This window comes from Micropterus salmoides, unplaced genomic scaffold, assembly GCF_014851395.1.
Source record: "Micropterus salmoides isolate LMB-PRFRI ecotype aquatic unplaced genomic scaffold, ASM1485139v1 Ms_hic_scaffold_12, whole genome shotgun sequence".
NCBI lineage: Eukaryota > Metazoa > Chordata > Actinopteri > Centrarchiformes > Centrarchidae > Micropterus > Micropterus salmoides.
Genome location: NW_024040263.1, coordinates 12,918,916 through 12,946,908, shown reverse-complemented (window position 1 = coordinate 12,946,908; position 27,993 = coordinate 12,918,916). Strand labels below are relative to the sequence as shown.

General features: G+C 40.6%; 1 protein-coding gene and 1 long non-coding RNA gene across 2 annotated transcripts; both read left to right on the top strand.

Moving 5' to 3' along the window:
- Window positions 1–98: 98 nt before the first annotated feature.
- Window positions 99–26,010, top strand: gpr83 (G protein-coupled receptor 83). Its single transcript, XM_038713424.1, has 4 exons — window positions 99–672; window positions 9,639–9,764; window positions 21,243–21,376; window positions 22,234–26,010. The coding sequence occupies exons 1-4, from the start codon at window positions 217–219 to the stop codon at window positions 22,949–22,951; spliced, it is 1,434 nt and encodes a 477-aa protein (XP_038569352.1). The 5' UTR covers window positions 99–216; the 3' UTR covers window positions 22,952–26,010.
- Window positions 1,443–2,567, top strand: LOC119899043. The gene is made up of 2 exons (XR_005443694.1): window positions 1,443–1,663; window positions 2,274–2,567. It is a non-coding gene; the product is annotated as an uncharacterized LOC119899043 (long non-coding RNA).
- Window positions 26,011–27,993: the final 1,983 nt, after the last annotated feature.

Here is a 27,993-nt window from a genome sequence, read left to right as displayed (position 1 = left end):
TTACTTACAACCGATCTTCAGGCTACTACCATAATTGGATCTCTCTCTCTTTCAGTCTATCACACGCACAGACACGCACGTCACGCAACTTGTTGCTCATGCTTCAGCATCTCAACATCACTTCAGTGACAGGAGGGACGGAGCAGGTGTCCATCTGAAAGTCGCGCAGATTCTCCAAAGAGAATTGGAAAAGGAAAAAAAGAAAACACTGCCACAATGAGAGCTGTGTGTGTTTGTTTATCTGTGGTGCTGTGGGTGTGCAGCCCTGACAGGGCAGCAGCAGCTGCAGCTTCAGCGGGACACCGAGTCAACGACTCTTCACTTCTGGAAGAGAGAATATTTTCTTACACGGAGCATTTACTTAACGTTTCGGGGCAGCTGGATAACCGGACTTCTGGCTTTTTCCTCCTGGACCTTGACGAGGGGATGCTGGAGGACTGGCGCTCTCTGGCCAGTAAGAAGCGCCAGGGTGGGGAGTCGCAGGACGGGAGCGTGAAGGCGCTGCTGGTGGCCGCATACTCTTTAATCATCGTGATCTCCCTGTTCGGGAACACCCTGGTGTGCCATGTGGTGGTGAAAAACAAGCGCACCCAGTCCGCCACCAGCTTGTTTATTATGAACCTCGCCGTGGCTGATATCTTCATCACAGTCCTCAATACGCCCTTCACCCTGGTAAGACCCCCTTTGGAACATTGGCAGATCTGCATGACCCTCTTTGTGTATGTGTGTGTGTGTGTGCGCGCGCCCCTACTCATAGGACTCCAAACCAGTCAGGCTCTTCTCTAAACACTTTTAAGAAACTAAGTGGGATAGGAAAGTGGATTTAGGTTGGCTGGTGAAATATTTAAATAGGCCCAATTGTGTCTTAAAACACCTTTCACAATAATTTGTGGGGGGGAAATCTTTTATTAATTTTTTTTTCCCCGCTAGGCCTACCGCTTCAGAAATCCCAACAAAACGCTGCATTTACGCCTCCACTCCTCAAAGAAACCTTAGGGTTTCAAGCTGGGACATGAACAACTACCAACTAGAATGTCGGGTGTCTGTCTGCTACTGCTCCTCTCTTTTCCACCATTGTTTGCAAACCAATAAATCACAATAGCACACATGTCTCGCCGCTGTCCGCCTGAGATCAATCATCGGTCATCAGTCAGGAAGTTTCTACAAGGAGACGAAGTCGGTCTCCTGCTCTCCAAAACAAGCGGACCAGCTGATTACTATGGAGGGATTATTTGGTCAGAACTAAAACTGAAAGTCAAAATCCAAAACTAAAAGTTGAAGTCGAAAATGAATTTGGTCATTTAGTCATTTAGGATTGGGGATTTGGTATTTAGGATTGGGGATTTAGTCATTTAGCTATATAGGATTGGGGATTGAGAATTGAGTCGTGTATGCAAATGAGGAGGCGTGGCCCAAAGGCTGCAGGGAGGGTTTGGAAGGGCTGAGGCGCAGAGGCACTTTATGGACTGCAGGGGGAGCTCTGACTGCCAGCACACTGCCATGAAAGCAAGCAGAGGAAGTGAGCAGGGCTGGAGAGAGGACTATGATTTATAATACCATAACTAAAAGTGTACAGCATTTCTGTCCATGTGGCCTCACACACAAAGTCAACAGTGAAAGGAATGCTATCCATCTGACAAGAAAGCAGCGGACAGTACAGCAGGTAAGATATAATAACATTACCAAGTTAGCTATATTAGGCTAACTGTTACTGACATGCATGAGTTACGTTACTGTTGGTACATGCATGTTTTAAATGTGGCTATTAACCCTGAGTGTTGTGTGTATAAACTGTAAAGATAAGGTGTAGAAGCTGTGTTTCTGGGTAATAGCACCATGCTGGGCAGGTGACAGGTGTGTGTTTACAGTGTTTGTGTGCTCTGAAAAACATAACAGCGCAGCTATAAAGTCTCAGCCGGCAGACCTAGTATGGTATTATTACTCCACACATATGGATGTAACGTTGAGGCCTGATTGACATCCGCTAATCAGAAACAGAGGACACTTCCTGCATCACTGCCAATGTCATTTGACCAGGGAGTAAATGGTGATTAATGCGATTGTCATCAGTGTTTTCCTATAGTGTCTCCTTTTGTTCTTTCATTTCACTGTGTTTCGAGTGTTCCCGTCTGTCCCTGTGTTTGTTATTGCCCCATGCTCAGTCTCCTGGCTCCCGCTCAGCTGCTTATTAAGGCCTAAAGTCTACACTAGAGGTGTTTGAGGTTAACGCAAGCTCCACTGTTTTTCCCCACTGACTTGTCCTCCCCCTGCAGACAAAGATGTTTCACCTGGACATGAAGGACCACTTGGTGTCACAGCTTTGGATAAGCCATCTGTAGCAGAGTCCCAGTCCACTGGCTTACACCACAAGTTGGAAATTACAGCTACAGCTGATTCAGTAACCTCTGGATCCACTCAGTACATTTTCTCTCACTTAGACATAATTTACTCTTCATTGAAAGGCTTGTATTTTATCTTGCAAAGTTTCTATGTGATCTATAATTACCGTGTTTTATTTTGCTCATTATATTATGCATTAAATAGCACAGAGGTGCAGTCTGACGGGAGAAGCTGCTTGTCTTTTATTTTCACCATATATAATTGCTGCTGTTGCACCTGAATTTCCTTTAGTGCTGTCTTATTTTAACTAGTATACATGACAAAATCAGTATTCTTCAATTATGTATAGAAGCTTCCTACACCAGGTAATGACAGAAAGAGACAGCGATGTCACCTCACAAGGCCTGACCTGCACATGTTTATTTGACATCATTTTTTCATCCTAAAAACAAGTCTTTTAAAAACTATTTGTAAGATATGAATATTTACCTTCTGAGCCATGACACTCTAATTTCCAAGTTTTGCAGTTTAAGAAGCTGTCATGGGTTGGTTGAGTGCAGATTGGGGTGAGGACCCAGATGCAGACAAGCATAACTATCATGCAAGGAGAGAGGATGCAGTTTATGGTGATTTATTAATTCAAAAAACTAAACTGAAACAGGCTTACATGGAGCTCAAGACAAAGTCTAAACAAAGGTAATTCAGAACAGGGAAAACAGAGCACAAGGCAGAACACTCAACAAGACACACAGACGTGACCAAGACTGGAGATACAAGCAGGCATACATATACACAGGGACTAATGAGCGGGGCGGGAGCAACACAGGTGAGATACATCAGGTAATCAAACAAAGCTAGACAAGGACACCAGGTACAGAGGGTTACCAAAATAAAACAGGAAGTAAAGTTCACAGGAACACACAAGGACAGATCTACCAAAGTAAGACACCAAAACATGGAAAGTCAGCAAAATCAGGGCACGGACAGAGACAGGACCCAACAGGAGACAAGACTACACTAAAACATGGAAATATAAGACTAAGGACTAGGATACAGACCATTATGATAAAACACAGAAGTACACAGATCAGGAAAACACTTAAACATGAACTAAAGCACAGGACTAAGAACTAACTAAACAAGACTACACAGAGGAACACAGATCCAAAAACGGACTTAAAATGGAAACATGAACACAAAACCACATTCCTAATAGAAGCAACATTTTGTATTTAACACAGCCCTGTTCTTCCCCCATTTACATTGATCTGAACTGGCACTGTTGACAAAACCTGGACTCATCACATGGAGACAAAACTCAGGAACTTTATTCCATAGGGCAGGAAAGTTTGTAGTCTCCTTATGCTACATACACAGAACATAAAAGATAGTTAGATATACATTTGAATATGGTAACATACAACATGGCCTATACAGTTATTACTTTACAAATATACATACACATATACACCGAGGAAGTAATTGTCCAGTGCATTTTTAAAATTTGTGTCAGGGAGAATGTAAACAGCAGTAAGGTCATAATAGTAATATGGTTTTCTCCAACAGGATCTCAGCCTTTTTTTTTTACTGCAAAAAGTTTTTGATCATCCAGTACTTGATGTCACTGATACAGTTGTCAAGGCCATTAATATGGCTGAGGATATCATGTTAAAGTGAAATACAAACTGAGCCTTGTGGGACCTCAAAGAAAATGTCATAATTGCCAGTTTAAAATTTGTCAAGACACACAGAGAATGTCCTGCCAGTTAGATAGGAAGAGAGCCCCTTTAAGACACGGCCACATTGCCCAAATTAATTTTCTAGTTTACTGATTAAAATGCTTTGGTTGACAGTATCTAAGGATACTAGGATAGAAGGTTTGTTTGCAGTATTGTTGATCTTTTGATCACTGACTACTTCAAAGCTGTTTCAGTGCTGCGGTTGGTCCTGAAGCCAGATTGATTCACATCATATAGATTGTGGAGGGACAGGTAATTATGCAGTTGTTTGTAGACATCCTTTTCAAATATTTTACTAGGAAAAAGGATATTGGAGACTGGTCTGTAGTTGCTTATCACAGGTGGGTCTAAGGGGTTCTTTGAAAAAAAATTGTGGAGGTGCAGGTGGAGGAGTTTTGCTGCTTTATCACCTCTTTTGGATCATAGAGGTAGTAGGTGAAAAATGATGCATTGTGCCCAATGTATTGTGATGGTGTAGGGGCATTAGATGAACGAAAGATGACTAGGGTTGGAGATCTGAAGGCATCTGAAGGAACTTTGTGAATAATGTCAGACGAGATGATGTGGGCAGTGGCGAATGGGGGCTGTCCCGCAGAAGGCAAACGTGAGGCAGAGGAGCAGGCGGTGATCCTGAGGTACAAGAAACAAAAGGTTAGTCACAAAGAAAACACTAGGAAGCAAAGGAGAGATGATGAGGCAGGAGCTCTGAGTTGATTGAGCCTGAGATGTGAAACTGAGTTTTCAGTTCTTAAACAGCTGATCAAAACTAGTTCAATCAACCCTGAGTGTGTTCACTGAGATAGTACGTGGGGAATGAAAAAAACAATTCACCACGGCAATGAGTAAATAAAAAGCAAAGTCTCCAGTGGCGCTAGAAATATGAATTCATACTAACACAGTACACTATTACATTTGATTCAGTGAAGCACATCCATTGTTTAATAAATTGCTGATATCCTTCTGTATGTTGCATTGGATTTATTTAGCTCCAATCCAATCCACTTTATTTATATAGCACAATTAAAATAAAAAACAAGGTTACCAAAGTGCTTTACAGAGATGAAATAAAATATGCTCATGATAATTAAAAACAAAACAAATAACACCAACACTGACAACGACAATGAAGACCACAGCAGTTCTCACGGTGAATTAAAAGCCAGGGAATAAAAATATGTTTTTAAACGAGATTTAAAGGTGTGGAGGTTGGGCGCCACTTTAATGTGAGGAGGTAAGTCATTCCACAGTTTGGGGGCAACTGGTGAAAAAGAGCGATCGCCCCCAGAATGGGGGTAATGTGTTCGTGTTTCTGGGTTACTGTGATAAAAAAGACATGCAGCTGCATTCTGGACTAACTGCAGCTGTGAGAGGGAGGTTTGGTTCACACCGATGTAAAGTGCATTACAGTAGTCCAAACGGGTCGAGATAAAAGCACGAATCACATGCTCAAGAAGATCAAAAGATAAAACAGGTTTAATTTTAGATAAAAGCCTCAAATGACAGAACCTGGATTTAACCACAGTGTTTATCTGCTTGTCAAGTTTAAAATCACTGTCAATTTTGATGCCTAAATTGGTGACTACTGGCTTTACGTATTGCTGCAGGGAACCAAGGTTTACGGGAGTGGAGTCACAAATCCGGCTGGGTCCAAATACAAACCTCCGTTTTGTCTTCGAAATTATTAATCAAACAGATAAGACAGTTTACTCAAATACCTGTGAATGTAAAGTCCCAGTCCAACCCATTGATAAAGATTGTGGTGATTTGCAGTTGAAAATTTGTCTAGGTTCAAATTTACTCTATTTTGCATGCATTTTGAAGACTATCTGTAGATGTTCAAAGACTTTGGAACTCCATTTAGTCCATACCCAACGTTAACCATGGTGCATCCAATTTTGGTTACTGTTTTTGTTAAAATCTAACTAGCCGTTACTAAGCCTCTAGTGTCGAGCAGAGATGGGGACTCGAGTTAGAGACTCGGACTCAAGTGTGACTTAAGTCGCACACACAGTGACTTCAGACTCGACTTGAGACTCGTCCTCAAAAGACTTCAGACTTGACTCGGACTAGAGGTGCGGGACTCGTGAACAATGTTTATTTTTTAGGAAACTTCTGATGAGCGTGCTGTTATTCCCTCACTCCGTTACCTATAACCTATAAGGCAGCAAACTTCATACAACAAGACCCAAACAAAGAAGTTCTGAACGCAAATAGGTTAACCTGTGGTGAGTAAACATGTTTAGCTCAGAATTGGCCATCTAATGTTAGCTTGCTTCTTGCTTCAGCTACGACCTACGGGAGGTGTACTCCGACTGTCGTTCGTTATGAAAAGATGAATGAGCGTTTGTTTACTTTCCAAACTTGTGGTAGTCGATTAACGTATTTACATCCCGCTGGCTGCCATCACCCATACAGACTATGCCACCACCTTAATTAATTATTGCCGTTGGCTGGAAAGAGGTTACAGTTTTATTGTTGATCATGTTGACCATTTGACTTAACAGTTTTATTTAGTTAGCTTTAGACTGGGTTTGAAAATCAACAGGGTTTGTTGACTTACAGTAGTTTATAAGTTGTCATTAATTGTAGACGCATTGTAGGCTGCATTGTTGTGCTTTGTTAAGTTAAAAATAGACAGGTTTATTGTTGATTATGCAACGTCACAGTTTTATTTAGTTAACGTTACACTGGGTTTAAAAGTCTGGGGAGTGTGTTGACTTACAGTATTTAATAAACAGTCCATAATTGCATTGTACATTACATGGTTGTGCTCTGTAAGTTAAAAACAGGTTACAGCTTTATTGTTGACCGTGTAACTTTACAGTTTTATTTAGTTAATGTTACACTGGGTATAAGAGTCTGGGGAGTGTTTTGACTTACAGTATTTAATAAACCATCAATAATTGCATTGTACATTACATGGTTGTGCTCTGTAAATGAAAAGCAGGTTACAGTTACAGAATTCCTTATAGCCATGCAGTTTCATTAGCAACCTGGATTGAACGCAGGAGGTGATACAACATTCGTAATAACCACGAGAGACTTGAGACTTGACTTGGACTCTAGCTCAAAGACATGTGAGCATCTCTGGTGTCGAGTTTATGCCCTAACTTAGGGGAGAAGTAATTGTTGCACATCTTAATAAAAACTCAGTGTGGCTTTGAATATGTTTACTAAAATCTGCAGCATACATAAACAGATCAAAACATTGTTATCAGCATGGTCAGTTCAGACTCATGTTAAGTTACAGAAATGCACGCTATGTTGAGGCTTCTCACATAACTCACTAACAGTATACCAATAAAGGAAAACATTTGGCTTGTGGCTTGTGTACATGACACTGGAGCACAATACATAATTAAACAATACCAAAAAGTAAAAGTATCACAAAACAATACATGAAGAAACACACTGACACTCTAAACAATATGTAAGGGGGTGCCTGTGTTATGAACCTATGAACCCATTAACCTCACATAATACAGAGCTAGTGCAACCCAGTGCAGGTGTGTAGATGTAGCTGAGCATGGTGCAAAAACAAACAGTAGGAAAAAACTGATGACAATCGCATTAATCACCATTCACTCCCTGGTCAAATGACATCGGCAGTGATGCAGGAAGTGTCCTCTGTTTCTGATTAGCGGATGTCTATCAGGCCTTAACGTTACATCCATATGTGTGGAGTAATAATACCATACTAGGTCTGCCGGCTGAGACTTTATAGCTGCGCTGTTATGTTTTTCAGAGCACACAAACACTGTAAACACACACCTGTCACCTGCCCAGCATGGTGCTATTACCCAGAAACACAGCTTCTACACCTTATCTTTACAGTTTATACACACAGCACTCTGCAGGGTTAATAGCCACATTTAAAATGTGCATGTACCAACAGTAACGTAACTCATGCATGTCAGCAACAGTTATCCTAATATAGCTTTCTCGTCAGATGGATAGCATTCTTTTCACTGTTGACTTTGTGTGTGAGGCCACATGGACAGAAATGCTGTACACTTTAAGTTATGGTATTATAAATGATAGTCCGCCCTCCGGCCCTGCTCACTTCCTCTGCTTGCTTTCATGGCAGTGTGCTGGCAGTCAAAGCCCCCCTGCAGTCCATAAAGTGCCTCTGCGCCTCAGCCCTTCCAAACCCTCCCTGTAGCCTTTGGGCCACGCCTCCTTATTTGCATACACAAATCAATCCCCAAATCCCCAATCCTAAATCCCCAAATTCCCAATCCTAAATCCCCAAACCTAAATGGCTAAATGACTAAATCCCCAATCCTAAATACCAAATGCCCAATCCTAAATACCAAATTCATTTTCGACTTCAACTTTTAGTTTTTGATTTCGACTTTTGGTTTCGGATTTAGACGGCGGACACAGAGATGTGCTGATCCAGCTGATCTGCAGCTCTTGTTGGCTGGAAATGTTGTAATAACCTTCCAAACTGTCGTGATTTTATTTTTGTGCTGCTTTCTCTGTGCTGGAGTTATTTTAAGAACTTTATGGTTTTATCCATTTTGTTATTAAATATGTAACGAACTTTATCGCGTGTCTCCTCATTATAGCTCCCACAAAAAAAAGCTGCTTTAATGGTCAAGCTAAGCCTATAGTTTTTCATTATATTCCAGTCAAATCTGATGTTCATTTATAAATGTTGCTCATGGATCGTGGTAACAAATAATGATGCCTGTGTATCGCTGTGTATAGCCAAGCCTACATCCTATGTCAGCTGGTTAATTTCTTCACAGGTGTTTAGACCACCATGGAAACGCACACAACAGTGGGGTGAAGGAACCTTTTAGTTCCTTGAAAAGAGATCTGGGGACTTAAAAGTCCCGGGTACTTTTGGTCGAAAAGTGCAGACAGCTAGATGTTATCCAACTGAAAAAATCCTACCCCATCTCAACAACCCTCCCCTCAAAGCTACGTTAGTTTTTACCCATTAGATTTTCGACAGATCTCATTTGAGCTTTGCGTCAAGCCTCCTCCTCTGCCTCTGACTGCATAACCCCAAGTTGTTGAAAATGGTGGGGGAAACAATAACGCTGGACAAGCAGGTAGAGCAGGCTGTGCTTTTTGCAGTCCTGCAACAGCCACAGATATAAGACTTCTTTCGCTGTGTCAGAACATTTGATTTATTGACTGCGATCAGAATGTAAAGAGAATTTCAACAAATAGGCCTATAACAAATTTGAAATTAAATAAACTGCCGACCCCAGCTGTAAGTAGGCCTATCCTATAATAACATAATGTAGTAATGACTGTTGACACCAAAGGACTGCTCCATTTGTACAAAGAGGGGGCAATCTCTCTCTCTCTCTCTCTCTCTCTCTCTCTTTCTTGGGCTTACTTTGAAACAAAAACCTTAAAAGCAAAGGTTAATAAGTTAGAGACACACATCTTCATGAGTGCTTGATCATTTGTTTTAATGCTCAGTCATCACATGCCTGAACAGGACATTGTCAGTTACTATCTTGTTTTGATGGATGGGTGAGGTTGGTAAAATGACAGGTGTACATAATGTACTGTGTGTGTTTGTCTGTGTTCCTTCAGGTCCGATTCGTGAACAGCACCTGGGTGTTTGGGAGGACAATGTGTCACATCAGTCGCTTTGTACAGTACTGCTCCCTGCACGTCTCGACACTCACACTCACTGCCATCGCACTGGACCGACAACAGGTTTGTCTACAGAAGACATGAAGCAGTGATGCTCTTCTGTGCTTGGAGAGTGCCATGTCTACATAGTTTGTTACCACTTAGCCTACTGTGTGAACAGTTTAATGTACTACAAGTCCCACTTAACAAAGTGGTTGAAACTAAGTACATTTACTAAAACACCGTACTTAAGTAAAAACTTGATCTACTTTTACTTTATTTCAGAGGAAAATATTTACTTTTTACACCACTACATTTACACATATACATATCCGACAGCTACACTCTTTATTAGGTACATCAATGCGGCATTCAGACCAAAAGCAAATTTAATCCACGCAACGCTTTACTTGCAGAAGTTTCATCGCTGGACAACTGCGTTGCAAGTGTTCCCACACAATGCGATAACGCGAATAAACACAACTCGCCATTACTACAGCTGTATGAACCCAAAGTAAACATTTTGCTGTGATTAAACAGCAATAAACAGATTAAACTGATGCAGAAGTAACTACAGTATGATGCAGATTTTTTAAACATATGAATTCATGCTTTGTCAGGTCTGTCAGCAAGACAGCAGGACAACAACTTCTAAAATGTACGCTTTCTGTATGGAGTTCGGATCGATCAGGGCTATGCTATGCTAACTTGGTCACAGTACAACACTGGAACTGGATGTGCATGGAAACTAGCTGCTGAGAAGCTTGAGTGAAGATAAATTTCAATCTCCCGCTCTGCCTGGCCCTCTCCACACAACTCTCTGAAGCCATCGAGGACGTACGGACAATCTCAACGTGAGCTGCGTAAGAGAGGTGGCAACTTTACTATGATCCCAGATAAAGTGGGTGTAAAAGTTGGCAAAACCTAAGAAACGTTGGAGTTGTTTGCACGTGCTGGGGACAGGCCACTCTGCGGCTGCTCTTATCTTAGCTGGGTCTTTCTTCATCAGCCCGCTTTCAAACACGAAACCCAGAAAATTTACAGACTCGGACAGAGTCTGGAACAAATAAACGATTAACAGGTCCATTACCTGGATCTGGTTGTGTCTCCGGGGGCTGTCTTGACGATGGACTTGATCTCCCAGGAGACGGCCACCACCACGCAGCTGGATGGAAGGATTGCTCCGGGGCTGGGGGTATCCTCCTGGGTGTGGCGCATGCGGGACAGAGCATCTGGTTTTGTGTTTTTGGAGCTGGGTCTGTAAGTAAGCACAAGTTAAAGCGTCCAAAAAACAGCGCCCAGCGGGCTTGACGGGAGTTAAGTCTCTTGGCTGCTTGAATGTAAGCCAAATTTTATGATCTGTCCACACAGTAAATGGCTGCTCGGATCCCTCCAGGCAATGACATTGGAGTTGGACGAGGGGAGTATTGAATGCTGTTTTCCACTCATCCCCTTCTTTTATCGAATCAGTTGATAAGCGTTGCGGAGGTCCAATTTAGTGAAGATTGTGGCATCCTTAAGGGGTTTTACCGCAGAATTAATCAGGGGAAGGTGGTAGCTGTTCTTCACAGTGATATGGTTGAGACCATGGAAATCCATACAGGGGCGTAATGTATTATCTTTCTTCTCTACAAAGAAAAACCCTGCCCCTACAGGAGAGGAGGGGGGGCGAATTAAGCCAGCTTTCAATGAGTCGGGACCCCTGCTGGAGGTCCAGCAGTCACCTAGCAGCATCCCCACAGTGATCAGAGTGGTCGAATACTTCTCTCAGTCTAACTTCAAGCTCAGGCAAGGTCAAAGCAGAGACTGGTTGGGTTGAATTAACTCCTTCAGCCCACTTCAACGCCCTCCCTCTCAAAACTCACAAAATGTATCGTACCTTAGATTGCTCAGAAGCGAAGGTTTGCAGGCGCTGCATGAACACCATGCAACAAAAATCCCCGGCACCTGGCAAAATCTCCGGAGAAGGGTTCTGGGTCCCGAACATAAGACTCAGTCTGTACCGGAGGCATGAGATGTGTGGCCGCTGGGATTGCCTGGGCTGGTGGAATCAAATGAGTCAGAGCAGTTACTTGTTCAGTCAATTGGGATATTTGTGCACTCATAGCTTGCCTGTCCTCCTTGACGGTCCGGATCTGTTGTTTGTGTTGTCTAAGGAGGACTCCTTATTTACCTTTATTTAACCAGAACGAAAAACTCATTGAGATTAAAAATCTCTTTTCCAAGAGTGTCCTGGCCGGGACAGGCAGCAGCACAATCAACAAGGTTGCAGACGTTAAAACATATAACATATAACATAAAAGTAAAACTTAACAATTTATGATGGGAATAAATAGTGAGTTACGGTCATAAAAGGTCATAAAATATAAAAATTTCATATATATTTAAGGTTCCTGGAGGATGATTGTCTCTGCACACAGTTCGGGTTGGGCGGGGCAGCTCCACAGCCTGAGCGGTTCCTAGGGTGAAGGCAAGAAAACACAAGTATTAAGCGAGGAATCAGAAAACAGATTATTTTAACTCTTCTAGTTCGGAACTAGTTGGCCGTAGCGCTTGTTACCACTGAGGTGAGCGGACGATCTGGAGGAGTTGATTATTGGAATCAGCTTCAGGTGTGAGCCGTTCCAGGGGGGAGAGGGAGAGACCGACGTTGCGCCCACACAAACACACACACACCAGACAAACTGACAGACAGGGACGGACGGGAGGGTAAACGGAGGGAAACACAAGGCTTGGGAATCCCATATTCAACAATGTTTTGTGTTTTGTAAAAGCACTGCCTACTTATAGCCTGCTTCTCTTATAAACGCATGTGCAAAACAGAAACCTTAGTTCAAAATGTTTCATAAAAATCATACTCATTGCTGCTGTTATGAATACGTGATTAGTTAAAATGTCAGGAGGGACCTGCTTTGTTTTTTATTATTTTTAAATAGCCTATATCCATAGCCTATATGATACAGCATCATCTGGTCTGAGAGGCTGCAGTGTTTTCAGTTCGGCTGGTTGTTGACTCCTCAGGTTAATTATTGTTCCAGTAAAGTGGATTCATTTCTAAAATGCGCTGCTGAACAGGTTAACCATCACTTTTATGGATGGGTTGCGGTGGTTGAAAGTAATTGTAACGTAACGAGTAATGTGACTATTTACTTTTAAATAGTAAAGTAGGCCTGATAACTTTTTAAATGAGTAATAAGTGAAAAAAAATCCAAAAAATGACTTGAATTATCTTGAGTTATTTACTTACATTATCCCACGTGTTTCCAGCAATTGTCAAACACAGAGAGGTCCATCCATCGTCAACTGCTTATCCTGCGTACAGGGTCGCGGGGACACAGAGAAGTCTGTAATTTTAATCAAGGTAACGGTGCGTTTTATTTGGTTGCTTGTCAGTGCTATCATATCCCCTTTACGCAGGCGTCAGCGTTGTTTGTTTTCCAGAATCTGTCGTAAATTGATGCTTTATCTTGTGTTAAGACACATTTTTACAATACACCTTTTAGATCTTGGTTTTTTTTAACTAGATATTTTAACAAGAAGAAGGATTTTAGTCATCGGACGCCTGGACAAGCTGAGCAAATGGCAGCTATGGATCATAGCGTCTGATGCTTTATTCAATGTTTCTGTCTTTAAGTCCTTCTGATTTGAAGAGGAGACCTCTGTAGATAATTTGGCTCAGAGTAGCTCACTGATTTTTAACGTGAAACTGCTTTATTCAGTGTTTTTAGATGTTTTATTTACCTGTTTCATTTGTTTTGGAGAGGAGGAGACCTCTGCGGATAATTCTGCTCCTGGTAAAAACCTCCTGAACGATGTACACTGAAGGAACCCTAGCTGACTGTAATGAAAGTGATGGTGTTGAAGACAGCAACTCCCATGCTACTTAACAATGTCATCAAACCACAACTTTTGTTATTGTTTTGATGTCAGAGACCCCTTCCGTTCTTTGGTCCCATATGAAGCAGTAGTTATTAATGTTTTACGGAAGCTCTTCTAAAAAAGACTGCAATCCAATAAATGGAGACTCCAGACACTACAAGTTATTTATTACATTTTTAATATACGTCTCCTGCTGCCTTCATAACACAGAACAATCTCTCACAAATTGCATGTGTAATTACTGCTTCTTATGCACAAACCACCTTACAAGCAAACCATTTAAAATGAGCCAATCTGAAGGTGTGTTTGTTTATTTTTAAGATCAGACCCAGATCCCTGTTCAACAGGAGCTGTGTGATAAGATAAATGGGACATGTTTTGTGTCTCAAAACTGTAATAATATTATAATAAATAGATTAAAGGAAGCAAAACAGTAACACCTCTTCACTGGGATGTAATATTAAGATAAAAATAATCCATCTAGGTTCGATGTGTCACAGGCGTCTGTCCGCATTCTAGACTGATAAATCTGTTCAATAATAACAAAAGACATAGCAGACGTGGGATGAACAGCCTCTTGAAAATGTCAGGCTACAGGGAAGTTCATATCTTGTTTTCTGATGGCACTAAGATGGCCAACACTTTTCAAGTTGCTTTGCCCATCTTGCAGTGTGTGTGGTGCGCTAGCTGAACTGGGTAAGACAAGCTGTCCTATAAAACGTGCTTCAGCAGTCACAGAAGTAAAGAAAGTTGTAGATTTAGTGACACTGCCACAAGAATCACAGGCATGACATGGAGAAAAGCATCACATGATGCAGATGAGTTCTTTGGAATGAATGTTTCGGCCTTGACAAGGAATTATCTAACATTTTCTTTTTTTATAGAAGCGCAAGAGTCTTTTTTCAGCTTCAACTTGAGTTCTCTTGTATTGAAGGTAACAATGAAATCGTGAGACTGACAGAATCAGAAATACTTTTTTACTCCCCCGCTCTTCTCCTCTCACTCTAGCTTAGGATATAGAAGGACAAGAAGCTATAGCCTTGTTATTTAAATTGAAGATACTTGAGGACACTGTGCAAGTTATAGACTGTAATTGTGTTTTATAGCTGTGTCTGAAATTGGTCTTGAATCGCCTTTTTCATTGAGGTTTCTTTACATGAATCAGAAGTACACACAGTGAAAGAATTAATTTATCACACATTTTCCGCATGATAAGCCCTGACAGGGTGCTCTAGTAAACATGGATTTCAGACTCTCATTAATCATTTTGTCTCTCTTCTGGAGTGTTGCTGACTGTGATTTATTATTTCCCTCAGGAGTAAAGCAATGCATTTTATTATTGTCAGTATCTCCATCAACCTGCATCTGGTTCTATTCATTTTTGCAACGCTTAACACTTTCACTTTTTTAATTAAATGCCATTGTTTACCTGAGCCAGTTTCTTACTCTGGATAGAGTGAACCACAGTCTATAGCAGATAGATACAATGAGACAAAATATAAATGCAAGCACATGCTGTGTGTCCCATTTCCATACTACTACAAATAGCAGCCAGTGAACCAAATCAAGCCCCTACAACAAAACTATTTCGCCGTTTTTCCATTACCAGCTCAACTCGCTTCGCCTCTACTTGTCCTCCATTTTCCATTGTACCCAGAAATTGCACCCCTAAATGTAGCTGGTCGTCATAGCAATGCCACACATAACTACCCTGACGTAATATTCAATGTAAAAAAAAAATATACACAAATATCTCACTACCCAAAACATGTATTTTTACAACCTGCTGAATAACAACTGAATAATTTATCACTTAGGTGAAAAGGTGCCACATTTAAAGAGGTTACTTCCCCTAACAAAGACACAGAAGAGGAGGGAAGACTAAATCATGACTCAGCAGGGATGATATTACATGAGAATAGTTGATCTACAGAAGAAACAGATCTAATAGCAACACAGAATCCCGAGAGCTGCACTGCATTATATTCTGTTACAGCTAGGCTATAGATTTTGAATTGTCACCTGCCACCTGAATTTTGTGTTTCTCTTTACATAAAATCATACCATCAACTGGTGCAAAATAAATCATCAGAATGCAGGAAATAAAGTGTTTAATACTGTAAACTTTCATATAATTCAGCATTAAAGATTTCTTTCAGTGTTAAAATTTTGTCTCGTCTCGATCTTGTGAAACCAATCTTGTCTCGTTTCGTGGGTCAAGTGTCCCGTCATACCCCTAGTGTCCACCAAAGCCCAGGCTTAAATAATCAAGGGTATTTTAGTGGTCATACATACTGAGATATTTTGTGTCAGTTCCCAGTGTGAACACACTACATATTCAATCATTATGTAATATGGATTTGGATTTCACAGCTACAGTGAGATCCTGCCAGTGCGAGATGATACTGCATTTGAAGCAGAGCTCCAGACTAACGTTTTTGACCTCCGTCCCAGAACCGTCCTGAAAAACAGTTTTAACTGTCCTGAAGTTAACATAAAGCGTCCCAAAATCACAATGTTGTTTCTTTACTTTATTACCGTCTATAGTTGTTTGTGACATAATAAATGATTATAAATTGATAAAATAAATATTTATTTTGCTTAATCCAAACAAACAGATTTACCTTTATTTAACTATAAATAAACAGACAATCCCTTTCGTCCTAGAGCCGTCCTACAGAATATTTCTCTCCGTCCCAAACACATTTTCTATCGTCCCCCAGGATGACAGGACGCCATTAGTCTCAAGTCCTGATTTGGAGGGAGGGATCATGCTGAGATGAAGAATAATGACTTCATGTAAAGGTTTTTTTCCAGGCGTCCCATGATAACAGAGATATGGGCATACCAGTGAGTGTCAATGCAATTAAGATTACATATAATCTTAAAAGCTTACATTTGCTAACATTGTCAGTTAAAGGACAAGGGACAAAGTTGTGACTGAAACATAGATATGTGTGTGTGCGTGTGTGTGTGTGTGTGTGTGTGTATAATGTGTAATGTGTTTCAGGTGAGTTTTAGGCTTGACAAGCTCATTGTGGATGTCACTGTGGCCACAACCACAGACAATATTGCAATTACAACGACAGGCCATCGATACCACTTGATGGCCTCAGGCAGCATCTGCAGATGCTGTGATGTTCTCCTCTAAAGGCTTTAATTACATTTCATGACATCTTTCATGTCCGTTGCCTCTATGTTTACCCGAGGGACCGGCAGATGTCCAACAGATGTACAGACCAAAGATGTCACTACATTCCTAAAGTTTGACTACTTTGCTAATTGCATTATTACTAATTGCCTTATACATGGGAGAAAAAAATGTCTTCTTCAGTGAGTGTGTGCTGGAATGGCTCCACATGCAGTATACACTGTATAATACCTCATTACCATCTAGGAAGCATGCTTCATAATACACAGTCATCCACCATTGTATGCAAATAACATGGTAGAATAGAGATGATCGTGCAAAGGAAAGGATTCATTTTATAAAAAGGGCTGTAAATGTAGGCCTCCATTTAGGCTGCTAATGCACGAAGGTCCAAAAAGCTTCTATTTTGAGACCTAACGAATTCACATACTCCTCATAATGGAGACATTTGACCGGTTTGTTGTGCAGATATCTGAGCAAAGAAGCACTCTGATTTACGTGCTTAAAATGAACAAATGGTTAGGCAGAATGTACGCAAATCAAATACTGTCTTACTTGTGTTTGGGTGTTTGTTAGTTGGCTTGGGTGTTTGTTAGTTGGCTTGTTAATAATTGACTTCCATGGTAAGTTCCAGCTCACGATGTACCAGCACATCTAATGTCTGTAGCCTCTGCTGCTGGTGGTAGTCACTTTAAACCATTTTTATTCTCAGATGATTAATCTTAAACAAGCCACCCCCGCTAGTGAATGTGTCCGCATAAATTACTCACTTTTCTCCCCCATAACAGTGAAGGCAGTATTTGATTTTCTTATTAATATGCCGTTTTCTTCTTAACCCTCAATAACAGGTACCAGCTGGGGAGCAAAAAATAATATGCTCCACTGCATACGTTTCATTATTTGCTAATCTACAACCATAAAGTGAGATAGGCTGTATTATGTGATTTAATAGAAAGTATTTGTTTTGTCAGCGGGATCCCTATTGTGGCAAGAGATTAATCTGCTGGTATCCAGTTTGTTCTGTGAGATGCTTGGATTCTGGACTGGTTAACCCACATTTGTGAAACAGAATCCCTGAGCTCAATTCAAGACAGTTGGATCTGATGCATGTCACATTATTCTGAGCTATTAAAAAAAAGAGATAAAAACTTTAGTGAGAGTCTAATAAAACCAGACTTTTCAGACAAGTGTAGAGAGATCTCTTCTGGTCTTCCCGAAAACACAAACCACATATGGGAAATCCTGCACTTCAAATTGTTACAAATCCTACTAGTGGCTGCCATCAGGTGTACTGGATTACAGTTGAATCCTGATAAACTCACACAAGATAATGATTCAAAAGCTATGGGAACTTTGTGAAATGGAGCAAATAACTTGAGCACTAAGGCTCAAAAAACCTAATTTATATGAGACTGAGATGAGAATATATATATATACACACATTACATTACAGAACTCCATATATGTATATATATATATATATGCCACGTTGCTGTAGCTTAGCTTGGGGGGTAGCTTCTGTGTAGTGAGGCTTCATTTAATGTAGAGTAGCTAGTAGCTTAGATCACTACATTTTCCAAGTAGCTTGCCCAACACTGCTAGTACTTTACTTCTGTTTCTATTTTCTGTCCCTTCTACTCCACTACAATTCAGAGTGGAATATTGTACTTTTTACCTCAACACCTGTAACAGCTTAAAATGAATAGTTATTTCTACAAAAAATAAATATATATATAAAATATGACTGTCACAGTGGATGGAAGCAGGGTAACAGGAACCAAATGCAGAGCAGATGCAGATTTTAATAACAAAATGAGATGCAAAGGCTTGCAGGAAGATAAAGCAGGCAGGCAAGGGCCAAAACCAGAGAGCAGTTCAACACAAGCAAACAAATCAGTACACAGCAGGCAGGAATCCAAAGTCTAACGAACAAACAAAAGGTCAAATAGGAATGCAGAAACAGGGAACCAAATCTCAAGGCGGTATGCAACATAACAAAACAATCTGGCAGCAAACAATGGAAGTTGTTCGCTACATTTGGTGTGTGGCTGCTGAGGGAATGAGTTGCAGTTGGGAAGTGGATGGAGTAGGTCAAGTAACTGCAGGGCTGATGAGAGTTGGGTTGATAGCTGTGGCATAAACAGACGGGATTTTTTTTAGAGACCTACACGAAGTCGGAAAGTTTGTGGGAGAAAAACTCGGAGATGTGCGGTCGGTCATGATAACAAGAAGTGGAATGGTTATCATTGTGTGTCAAAGCGGCAGCGAGATAAGGCACTTAATGTGTATGAAGATCATAGCAGTTTGAATTGTTTCCCACTCGGGTCAGAAATAAAAAAGAATGGAGTGGTCAGTGGAGGGCAAGTAATTTCGGAAAACTGAAGGAGGAAAGTCACTCGGTGTGTCTGACCTTTGAGGGGGAATTGCCAGAAAGGCTATATTTGGATTATATATGTTACACGGTGAGGCCGTACGAGAGAGCGCCACTAAGATGTTTCTGCTGTCAGGAGTCAGAGAATGTGGGAGGTGTGGGAAGAACAACTGTGAAAGTGAGAAGTGTAAAGTATAGAAGGAGCAAGTAGTGTATACACTGTGCTGGAAATCACCATACGGGGTCAGCACAATATCTGGAGAGTATTAAGAAAAGAAGCAATTGACCATGATCAGAGCAGAAGTGGGTTTGTCATGAGAACAGAAAGAAAGGATGAATGAGTGGCAGTGCAAAAGGAACAGGAGCAGAAAAGAAATAGAGACAATCAGAATAGCTGCATGCACAAGAAACAATTTTTGGCATTTATTGCCATAGTAGTAAATTGTCTCGTTGAAATAAAGAGTAAATCAGAAATAATGAAGATGGTACTGGATGCTGCAAGCAGATTCTTGGACTTTGTGGACATATTGGGAGAAGAGATAGACGTTACACTGAGGGGAAGGATTTGCACCAACTGAGAGAACAGAGTCTGAGTTATAGAAGGGACAATGTTGTGAATGGGAATACTTTGGGTGAACACTGCAACTGGGAAATGTTTTAATCCAGTGGGTGGTGATAATGCAATACTTAAGAATTCCAAACGCAATAAAACACCATAGCAGAAGAAGAAGAAGAAAAAGCAGAAGGGCTGATGAGAGAAGTGGGAACAGGTGTGGAGATGGGTGAGGAAGTCTGGTTATGGAGAACAGAGGGAAAGTCAGAGGGCATGTGTTGGAGAGCTTGAGGATGGCAGGTCTGGGGAGTAGGAGAAAGTATATGGCCTGAAAGAAGTGAGCAGGGGCTGGAGACAGAATGAGAATTTTTTTTTAGAAAAAGGCAAACTTTTCTGCTAGAAATGTGACAGGAGCCAATCGCTTTCATTTAGACAGATATTTCATCTTATTGGTGTCGGTATTCAGCTTATTGTAACTAGACCACATTTTCTCATTGCACTAAAGGAACAGGAAGCTCCTTTTTCTCTTTGCTCAGTTGGATGATGCTCGAGGTTCTTTGAGTCTGTACAGAAGTCTGTACTTATTTTTTTATACTAATTTTAAATAACAAAATACAACACAAACAAAATGACTAAGAGGTTAATAAAAAATATTGTGTGCTCTTTTCTACTGGTCACAGCTTTGACTGTAAAAAATGCTTTCAGTTAATTACATGGCCTAACGTTAACACTTCACAAACACAATTGGCTTGACCTACAGTAATGTTCTTCCTTGACATTTATGGATTTATAATTGGATATGAGTAATTTTTAAGAAGGTATTATTGGCACAAAACAATTGAGCACCTTTGACAATGGAATGTGTTGTTGAAATTAATAGGAAGTTAATATTAAGGGTGTAAGTCAATGAGTAAAATGTTTTAGGAGTTGCAAACTTGTAGATTTTTTAACAGTGACACTTTCCTTAAATTCTTCATAGCAGGTGCAAAAATCCCCTTCAAATCACAAATAAAGAATCTCATACGCTCACATTTTGCTGTAGTGAATAACACATTAACATTCGAACATCCGCATTATCAGTAGGCTTATGTGAAATATTTTTCAAGTTCCTTGTGCGCTCACTTTTGCACCACATATCTCTGTGAAATATGGAGGTACAGGTGTCTACCTGTAGAACCTTGGCTTCAACAAACCGGGAGAAAAGCCAGCTTGCTGTTACCAGTTCTAACGAGGTAACTTAATCACTTTGTTACAGGCGGTTGTTGATAGGAAAGATGTGTTTACCATACTTCCAGACAGAGTTTGGTAAAAGTTTAATATACCAACTGGCCCTGCTGGTCATGTTTGATTGCTCTGAATGGTTGTAGGTCTATCCACTTGAATGAGTCTGCACCCATTGATAATGCTGAGAGGTGCACATCGGTCTGACAATATCAGGTTGTCATTTCAGAATAAAGAAAAGAGAGCTGATTTTAGACTTCAAACCCCAGATGAACACACAAATGTACGGATAATCTATTTTATGTATTAATCCTCTGTGTGTGTGTGTGTGTGTGTGTGTGTGTGTTTTTGTTGACTTTGGTCTGTGTGGTGATTTTTTTTCTCTAGGTGATTTTACATCCTCTGAGACCTCGCATGTCCCCGGCACAAGGTGGAGTTTGGGTCGCTGTTATCTGGATAATGGCCAGCTGCTTCTCCCTCCCACATGCGATTTACCAAAAACTCCTGACTTTTACATACAGGTAAAATGATGCACACTCAACACTCACTCTTCATTAAACATCTTCCCTGAATGTAGGCTCATATAAAGACAGGCGACTGGACAGGTTGGACTGAGTTGTCTGTGCTTAACAAAACTGTTACAAACTCTTTGGTGATCTTACACTGCTCTGGTGAAGGTTTGGTTAGCTTTAGGCACAAACCAAGGCTGACTGTCAGTGGACAAAATGTCCGACGTTTTGTTTACCCAGTGTCCACCAGACTTCCTCCTTTGATCAAAACGGACAAGAGTAATAACTACAATGGCCACTATGGGCTTTATCACTTCATCGTATTCATAATACGGTGACATCAGAATCAGAATAAATGTAAGGATTTCGACACTATATCGTAGATCAAGATGATTCATTGTCAGTCAGAACAACCTTTATCATCTTATTTCTTCTTGCCTCTTAAAACCCATTTCGTAATGTTTTATGTCTATATCTGAGTTGTTTCCCCCTCTTATGTCCTCTAGACCTAGAGCTGAAACGATTAGTCGATTAATGGACCATCAGGAAATCAATAAGCAACTATTTACAAAGAAAAAGATTCACTATTTGAGTCAGTTTTCAAGTACTAACTCTCTGGCTTCTGCTGCTCAGACGTGAGGATTTACTTGACTAACTATATATCTGTTTCTGGGCTCCTTGTGCTCTGTTATAATTTGCAATTTCACTATTTTCTGCCATTTGGTAATATAGACAAAATAATTTATCAAGAAAATGATCAGCAGAAAAATAACAATAAATCTCACCTCAAACTCACCTGTAACCCAATTCTCACCCCTCTCACAAATTTGTCTGTCCCTCTTCCTCTGTGCTGTAATTCTCCTCACCAGTAAGGAAAAGGAGCGCAGCCTGTGTGTCCCAGACTTCCCCGAGCCATCAGATGTCTACTGGCAGTATATTGACCTCCTGACCTTCATATTACTTTACATGCTGCCACTCCTCATCATCACTGCCTCCTACACCACGGTGGCCTGCCGGCTGTTGCGCCACAACGCCATTGGTGACACCACAACAGCTCAACACGCCACCCAGAGAAGAAAGCGGCGGCGGACGCTTGCCATGTTGCTCCTGGTGGTCGGGGTGTTTGCTGTCTGCTGGTTCCCGCTCAACTGTTACGTAGTGCTGCTGTCCAGCCAAGCTATCAACTCCTCTAACGCCCTTTACTTCTGCTTTCACTGGCTGGCTATGAGCTCCACCTGCTACAACCCTTTCATCTACTGCTGTCTGAATCCCACCTTCCGCCAGGAGCTGAGGCTCCTCTTTGACATATGCAGGAGGAAACGGAGAGCGGCTGTCGGGTTGGAGCCAGAGCTCCGCCCTGTAGTGGCCTGCGCTCCTTGTCAGAGGACTGCCTGGCCTGACAATCATGACTCCTCGGGGCCAAGTCATGCTTTGTCCCACCCGGGCCACGCCTCCTCACAGCAGAGTCATCCCTCTTCCAGTCAGTCCCACAACCTAAAAGATACACATGTGCTCTTCACAGCTAGGCAGGCCCTCACAGGAAGAACCGACATCCTCTCAGTGGAGCCCATCGTGGCTGTAAGCTGACTGGGAACAACTGCCACAATGTGATAGGATTTTGGTATTTGAGATTCTTAATCCCATTTGAGTGTTTCAGAGGAAATTTGAAAATCTCAGCAAAGTATGGCTGGGCCTACACAGGATTTTAGTAGCCGAGGGAGAGGAGATGGGTTTGGTGACAACTGTATATTGAAGAAACTGTCATCAAAAAAAGGATTTCCCAGTGGTTCTTAAGGAAGTAAGGATATCTTTCTTTGGTGCATTGTTTAAAAAAATTTAAAAACACACGACAAGGTCCATTTTCTGGAGGTTCGGATCGTATCACACGATCTTCCTTAGCAGATGGAGTTTGCCCTGTGTTAATGATTAAATTTCCATTTTTTCCCCCTGTGCACTTTAAGAACTTGTCCTCCATGTTGAAGTGACAGGCGAGATGAGTTCATTTTTGATCTTGGAGACAGCCGTTGACAAAACAATCTCACCGCAAGATCCATTTAGGAGTAGGGTTGGGAATCAAGAACCAAATTTCCAGGTACTGTCGATTAGTTAAGACTTGTGCATTTTGGTTACACTTATCGGTTCCTAACTCTCTGCATATTTCAGTCGCTTTTCTGATTGAACTGCAGTGAGTATTTTACAATCCAAAAAAGTGGCACTTATCTGCCAGGACCTGCTACGGGGACCTAACGTCATGTCATTTGTTACACAGTACGTCAACAAAGCATGCGAGAAGAGAATACTTCGGTTTACATTCCTGGACCATGGCGGACTGCAGCGAATGCTCAAAAGTTTGGCCTTCACTAAAAAAGACGACGACACAGCAAAATACAATGCCAGCAGTGAGGATATTTGGTGCAAGGGAGGAAGCACCTCCAAAAAGAAGAAGCATTTACTTCAACACGGCGGGAAACTGACAGAATGAAGCGTGTTCAATGTGTTGTGGTCTCCTAGCTTCCATGGCGCCCCAGATATAGCTAACAATTTCTCAAGCACAGGTACAAAACACATTTGAGCTGACATTCACCTTTTATATTTAAGGCAAACAAATGATTTGTACGAATTATTCCAATATATAGTTTACTTAGATACGAGTACCCTAGTACAAAAACTCTTTGTTACTTTAGACATGAAGGGGAAGATGAGTAAGGTGGATGAATGTCACCGAGCGCTGGCAAGATTTGTGGTGAAGGGATTAGATCCTTTTGCTACGGTTGAATCTCCATTTAGGAATGTAGAATGCATTATTGATATCTGCTTATTCACAGCAGTATACATGGACATTAGCCTTCTTTGATATTTTCATAGCAAATCAGAAACAGCTGGAAGATCACTGATCATTCCTTTTAAGAGTCATATTTATTTTTATAAATTAAGAGAAAAAGAAACCTTTGTGCCACAGTTGACAGTTTACTGATTATAGCTTAGAATATTGGAATCAGAACCAAGATCAAACCGGATTCGGTAAGTGGCATCGGAATCAATAAATTTTAAACAATACCCAACCCTTTTTAGTAGATGTTCTGGAGCGTTAGATACATTTTTAAAAAATGTCTTAATAGTGTTGCAGCACTGACACATTATATATAAAACAGAATGCTAATGTAATAGTCACAAGGATGTATTTTGATTCAAACTGGGCTCATTCGTCATGTTATGTAAAGTTAATTGAAGTTTCTTCATATCATATACTTGTGAGAAATACAATGTTCATCAGGCTACACATCAGAATCTGATGTAAATCTTTTGTCCAAAAAATCTTGCAAAATGTCGTGCATTGAAATTGATGTTCTGATGTATTGATGTACTGTTTGGTCTGTCTGTGTCTTTTCTTTCAGCCTTAATTTTGGTTCACTCTGTTAAAAGCTTGCAGGTGCATTACTGTGCATTTTGAGGCTGAACATCAGCTTCACCTCACTTCATTTAATTTAGCTTAAGTGGAGTTTGTTTTTTTCACTTCCTTAATTACACACATCCAAATAATCTAGAATATTATACTATTAAAAATATTGAAATTATACTCTAAGCATTTGATGGATGCAATGGAATTGGCAGAATGTGCATCCAGAATATTTTATTCTATACCTCAAATATCACATCAACAAGCCCTACCTACAGTCTCTGCATTGTTGTGTTCTGTGATGTAACAAGAATGAGTACACAGACAGCTACAATCTCTAAAACGTCCATTTAAAGACAGAATACAACTAAGCAAAAGATGCAATGAAAAAATAAAAAACCTTTTCATGTCTTCTCAGGCCTGATTCATGCTGGCACCTTTTGTATGGTGTGCATGTGGTTACTTTATTCTGCCAATGAAAGGAAGCAAACCATGTGCATGCAGTCAATGCACATGAAAATACATGTGTGTGTGTACCAGCTGGTCATTTATCTTTTTCTGAAAAACGTGGAGAAATTTAAATGGGAAAAATATTACTTTTGAAAGGCTGTCAGAAAGAAAATTCATGGTTCATTAATACTGCAACATGCTGCCCATTACGGGTCTGAAAAACATGAAGTCCGATGAAATTCTGATGGTGTAACCATAAATGTACAGCGGATAGTTTTCAAAGATTTGGTGTAATAACAGTACTTTGTTTCCACACAATCATTAAAATTTTATTAATTAAACATGTTACAGTGTCTCTATACACATAGTGTGAGTATTTTTTGCAGCAACAGCGACAACCTTAGATAGAAATGTGTGCGTTAATTAAATGTTAAAACCTTCGTCTTCACAACAATCAAAATTTTGTGGTTGAAAAATGCAGAAAAAGCATGATTGGCAATGGAAGATGAGTGTACAGTGTTTCTGGTGAACAATATATATTTTATGTCTAGAAAGTCAAAACAGTAAAATGTGTACATGCGCATGTGGGTGTACAAGACAAGACATTTTTCTCCCTGTAATTAATGAATAATTTGCTTTACTTTCAGTTTGTTGAGGAGCAATTGTCAATATGCCAAAATAATATCTTTGTCACAGTGGTCTCTTCTTAAAGTAGTTTCATTGTCCAGAAGTAATGGTTCTGGACTGTGTCTAACATTATCACTGTGTTTTTTAGTGTCTGTCTTTGTCTGTTGTTTGAAAAATGTTGCTGTATTTTGTATTTGAATATTCTGAATGTTAAATAATAATAATAAATATATTGAAAAAACAATTAAATTTGATTCTACACATTGGCACTGAACTCAGACTTTTTTCTTTGTTCTGGAACAATCAAGGCACTGATTTGACAATAACAACTGTTGCTGGGGAAAAAAAACTATATCATTGTGCATTCAAAAAGAATGGAGAATGGGCACATAATGATACACACATACAGACTCTCACAAAAGTGAGTACACTTCTCACATTTGTGTAAATATTTGATTATATCTTTTCATGTGACAACACTGAACAAATGACACTTTTCTACAATGTGAAGTAGTGAGTTTACAGCTCGTATAACAGTGTAAATTTGCTTTCCCCTCAAAATAACACATCACACAGCCATTAATGTCTAAACCACTGGCAACTAAACTGAGTACACCCCTAAGTGAAAATGTCCAAATTGGTCCCAAAGTGTCAATATTATGTGTGGCCACCATTATTTTCCAGCACCTTCCATTTGAGAATGCCCTACATATGCTAAATAGGGTTTAGGTCTGGAGACATGTTTGGCCAGTCTATCACCTTTACCCTCAGCTTCTTTAGAAAGGCAGTGGTTGTCTTGGAGGTGTGTTTGGGGTCGTTATCATGTTGGAATACTGCCTGCGGCCCAGTCTCCCAAGGGAGGGGTACATGCTCTGCTTCAGTGTGTCAGAGTACATGTTGGCATTCATGGTTCCCTCAATGAACTGTAGCTCATGCAGCCACAGACCATGACACTCCCACCACCATGCTTGACTGTAGGCGAGACACACTTGTCTTTGTACTCCTCACCTGGTTGCCACCACACACACTTGACACCATCTGAACCAAATAAGTTTATCTTGGTATCATCAGACCACAGGACATGGTTTCAGTAATCCATGTCCTTAGTCTGCTTTTTTTCAGCAAACTGTTTGCAGACTTTCTTGTGCATCATCATTAGAAGAGGCTTCCTTCTGGACCCATTTGATGCAGTGTGCGGCGTATGGTCTGAGCACTGACAGGCTGACCCCCCACCCCTTCAACCTCTGCACCAATGCTGGCAGCACTCATAAGTCTATTTCCCAAAGACAACTTCTGGATATGACGATGAGCATGTGCACTCAACTTCTTTGTTCGACCATGGCAAGGCCTGTTCTGATGGATCCTGTCCTGTTGAACCGCTGTATGGCAGCTCAGTTTCAGGGTCTTGGCAATCTTCTTATAGCCTAGGCTATAATCATCTTTATGTAGAGCAACAATTCTTTTTTCCAGATCCTCAGAGAGTTATTTGCCATGAGGTGCCATGTTGAACTTCCAGTGACCAGTATGAGGTAGTGTGAGAGCGTTAACACCAAATTTAACACACCTGCTCCAAATTCACACCTAAGAACTTGTAACACTAACAACTTATTGACACTGGGAAAATTGCTCATTGCCCAATTTGGACATTTTCACTTTGGGGTGTACTCACTTTTGTTGCCAGCGGTTTAGACATGAATGGCTGTGTGATGTGTTATTTTGAGGGGACAGCAAATTTACACTGTAATTCAAGCTGTACACTCACTACCTTACATTGTGTAATTTCTTTAGTGTTGTCACATGAAAAGATATAATGAAAGATTTACAAAAATGTGAGAGGTGTACTCACTTTTGTGAGATGCTGCATATATAATGAGATTTTATGAGACACAGTGCAGTTGCATACCTTTTGATAAAAAAAGCATAGCTAGAAACATTGGTGAGAGCCTTATATCTCTTCCTTTGTTCTTACAACGCCATTTCCCCACTTACATACAGTATAACAGCTTAAGGAGACCTGCTGTGTAGAAATGTAAAATAACAAAAGGCCTACTTTTCCATGGAAGGTTTTCATTTTTGTTCAGGGTCTGTAAGCCTGAGTGACAGCTCCAAGAAGTGTCCGATGGATTGAAGCAGCACAATGTGGGATGCACCGGAG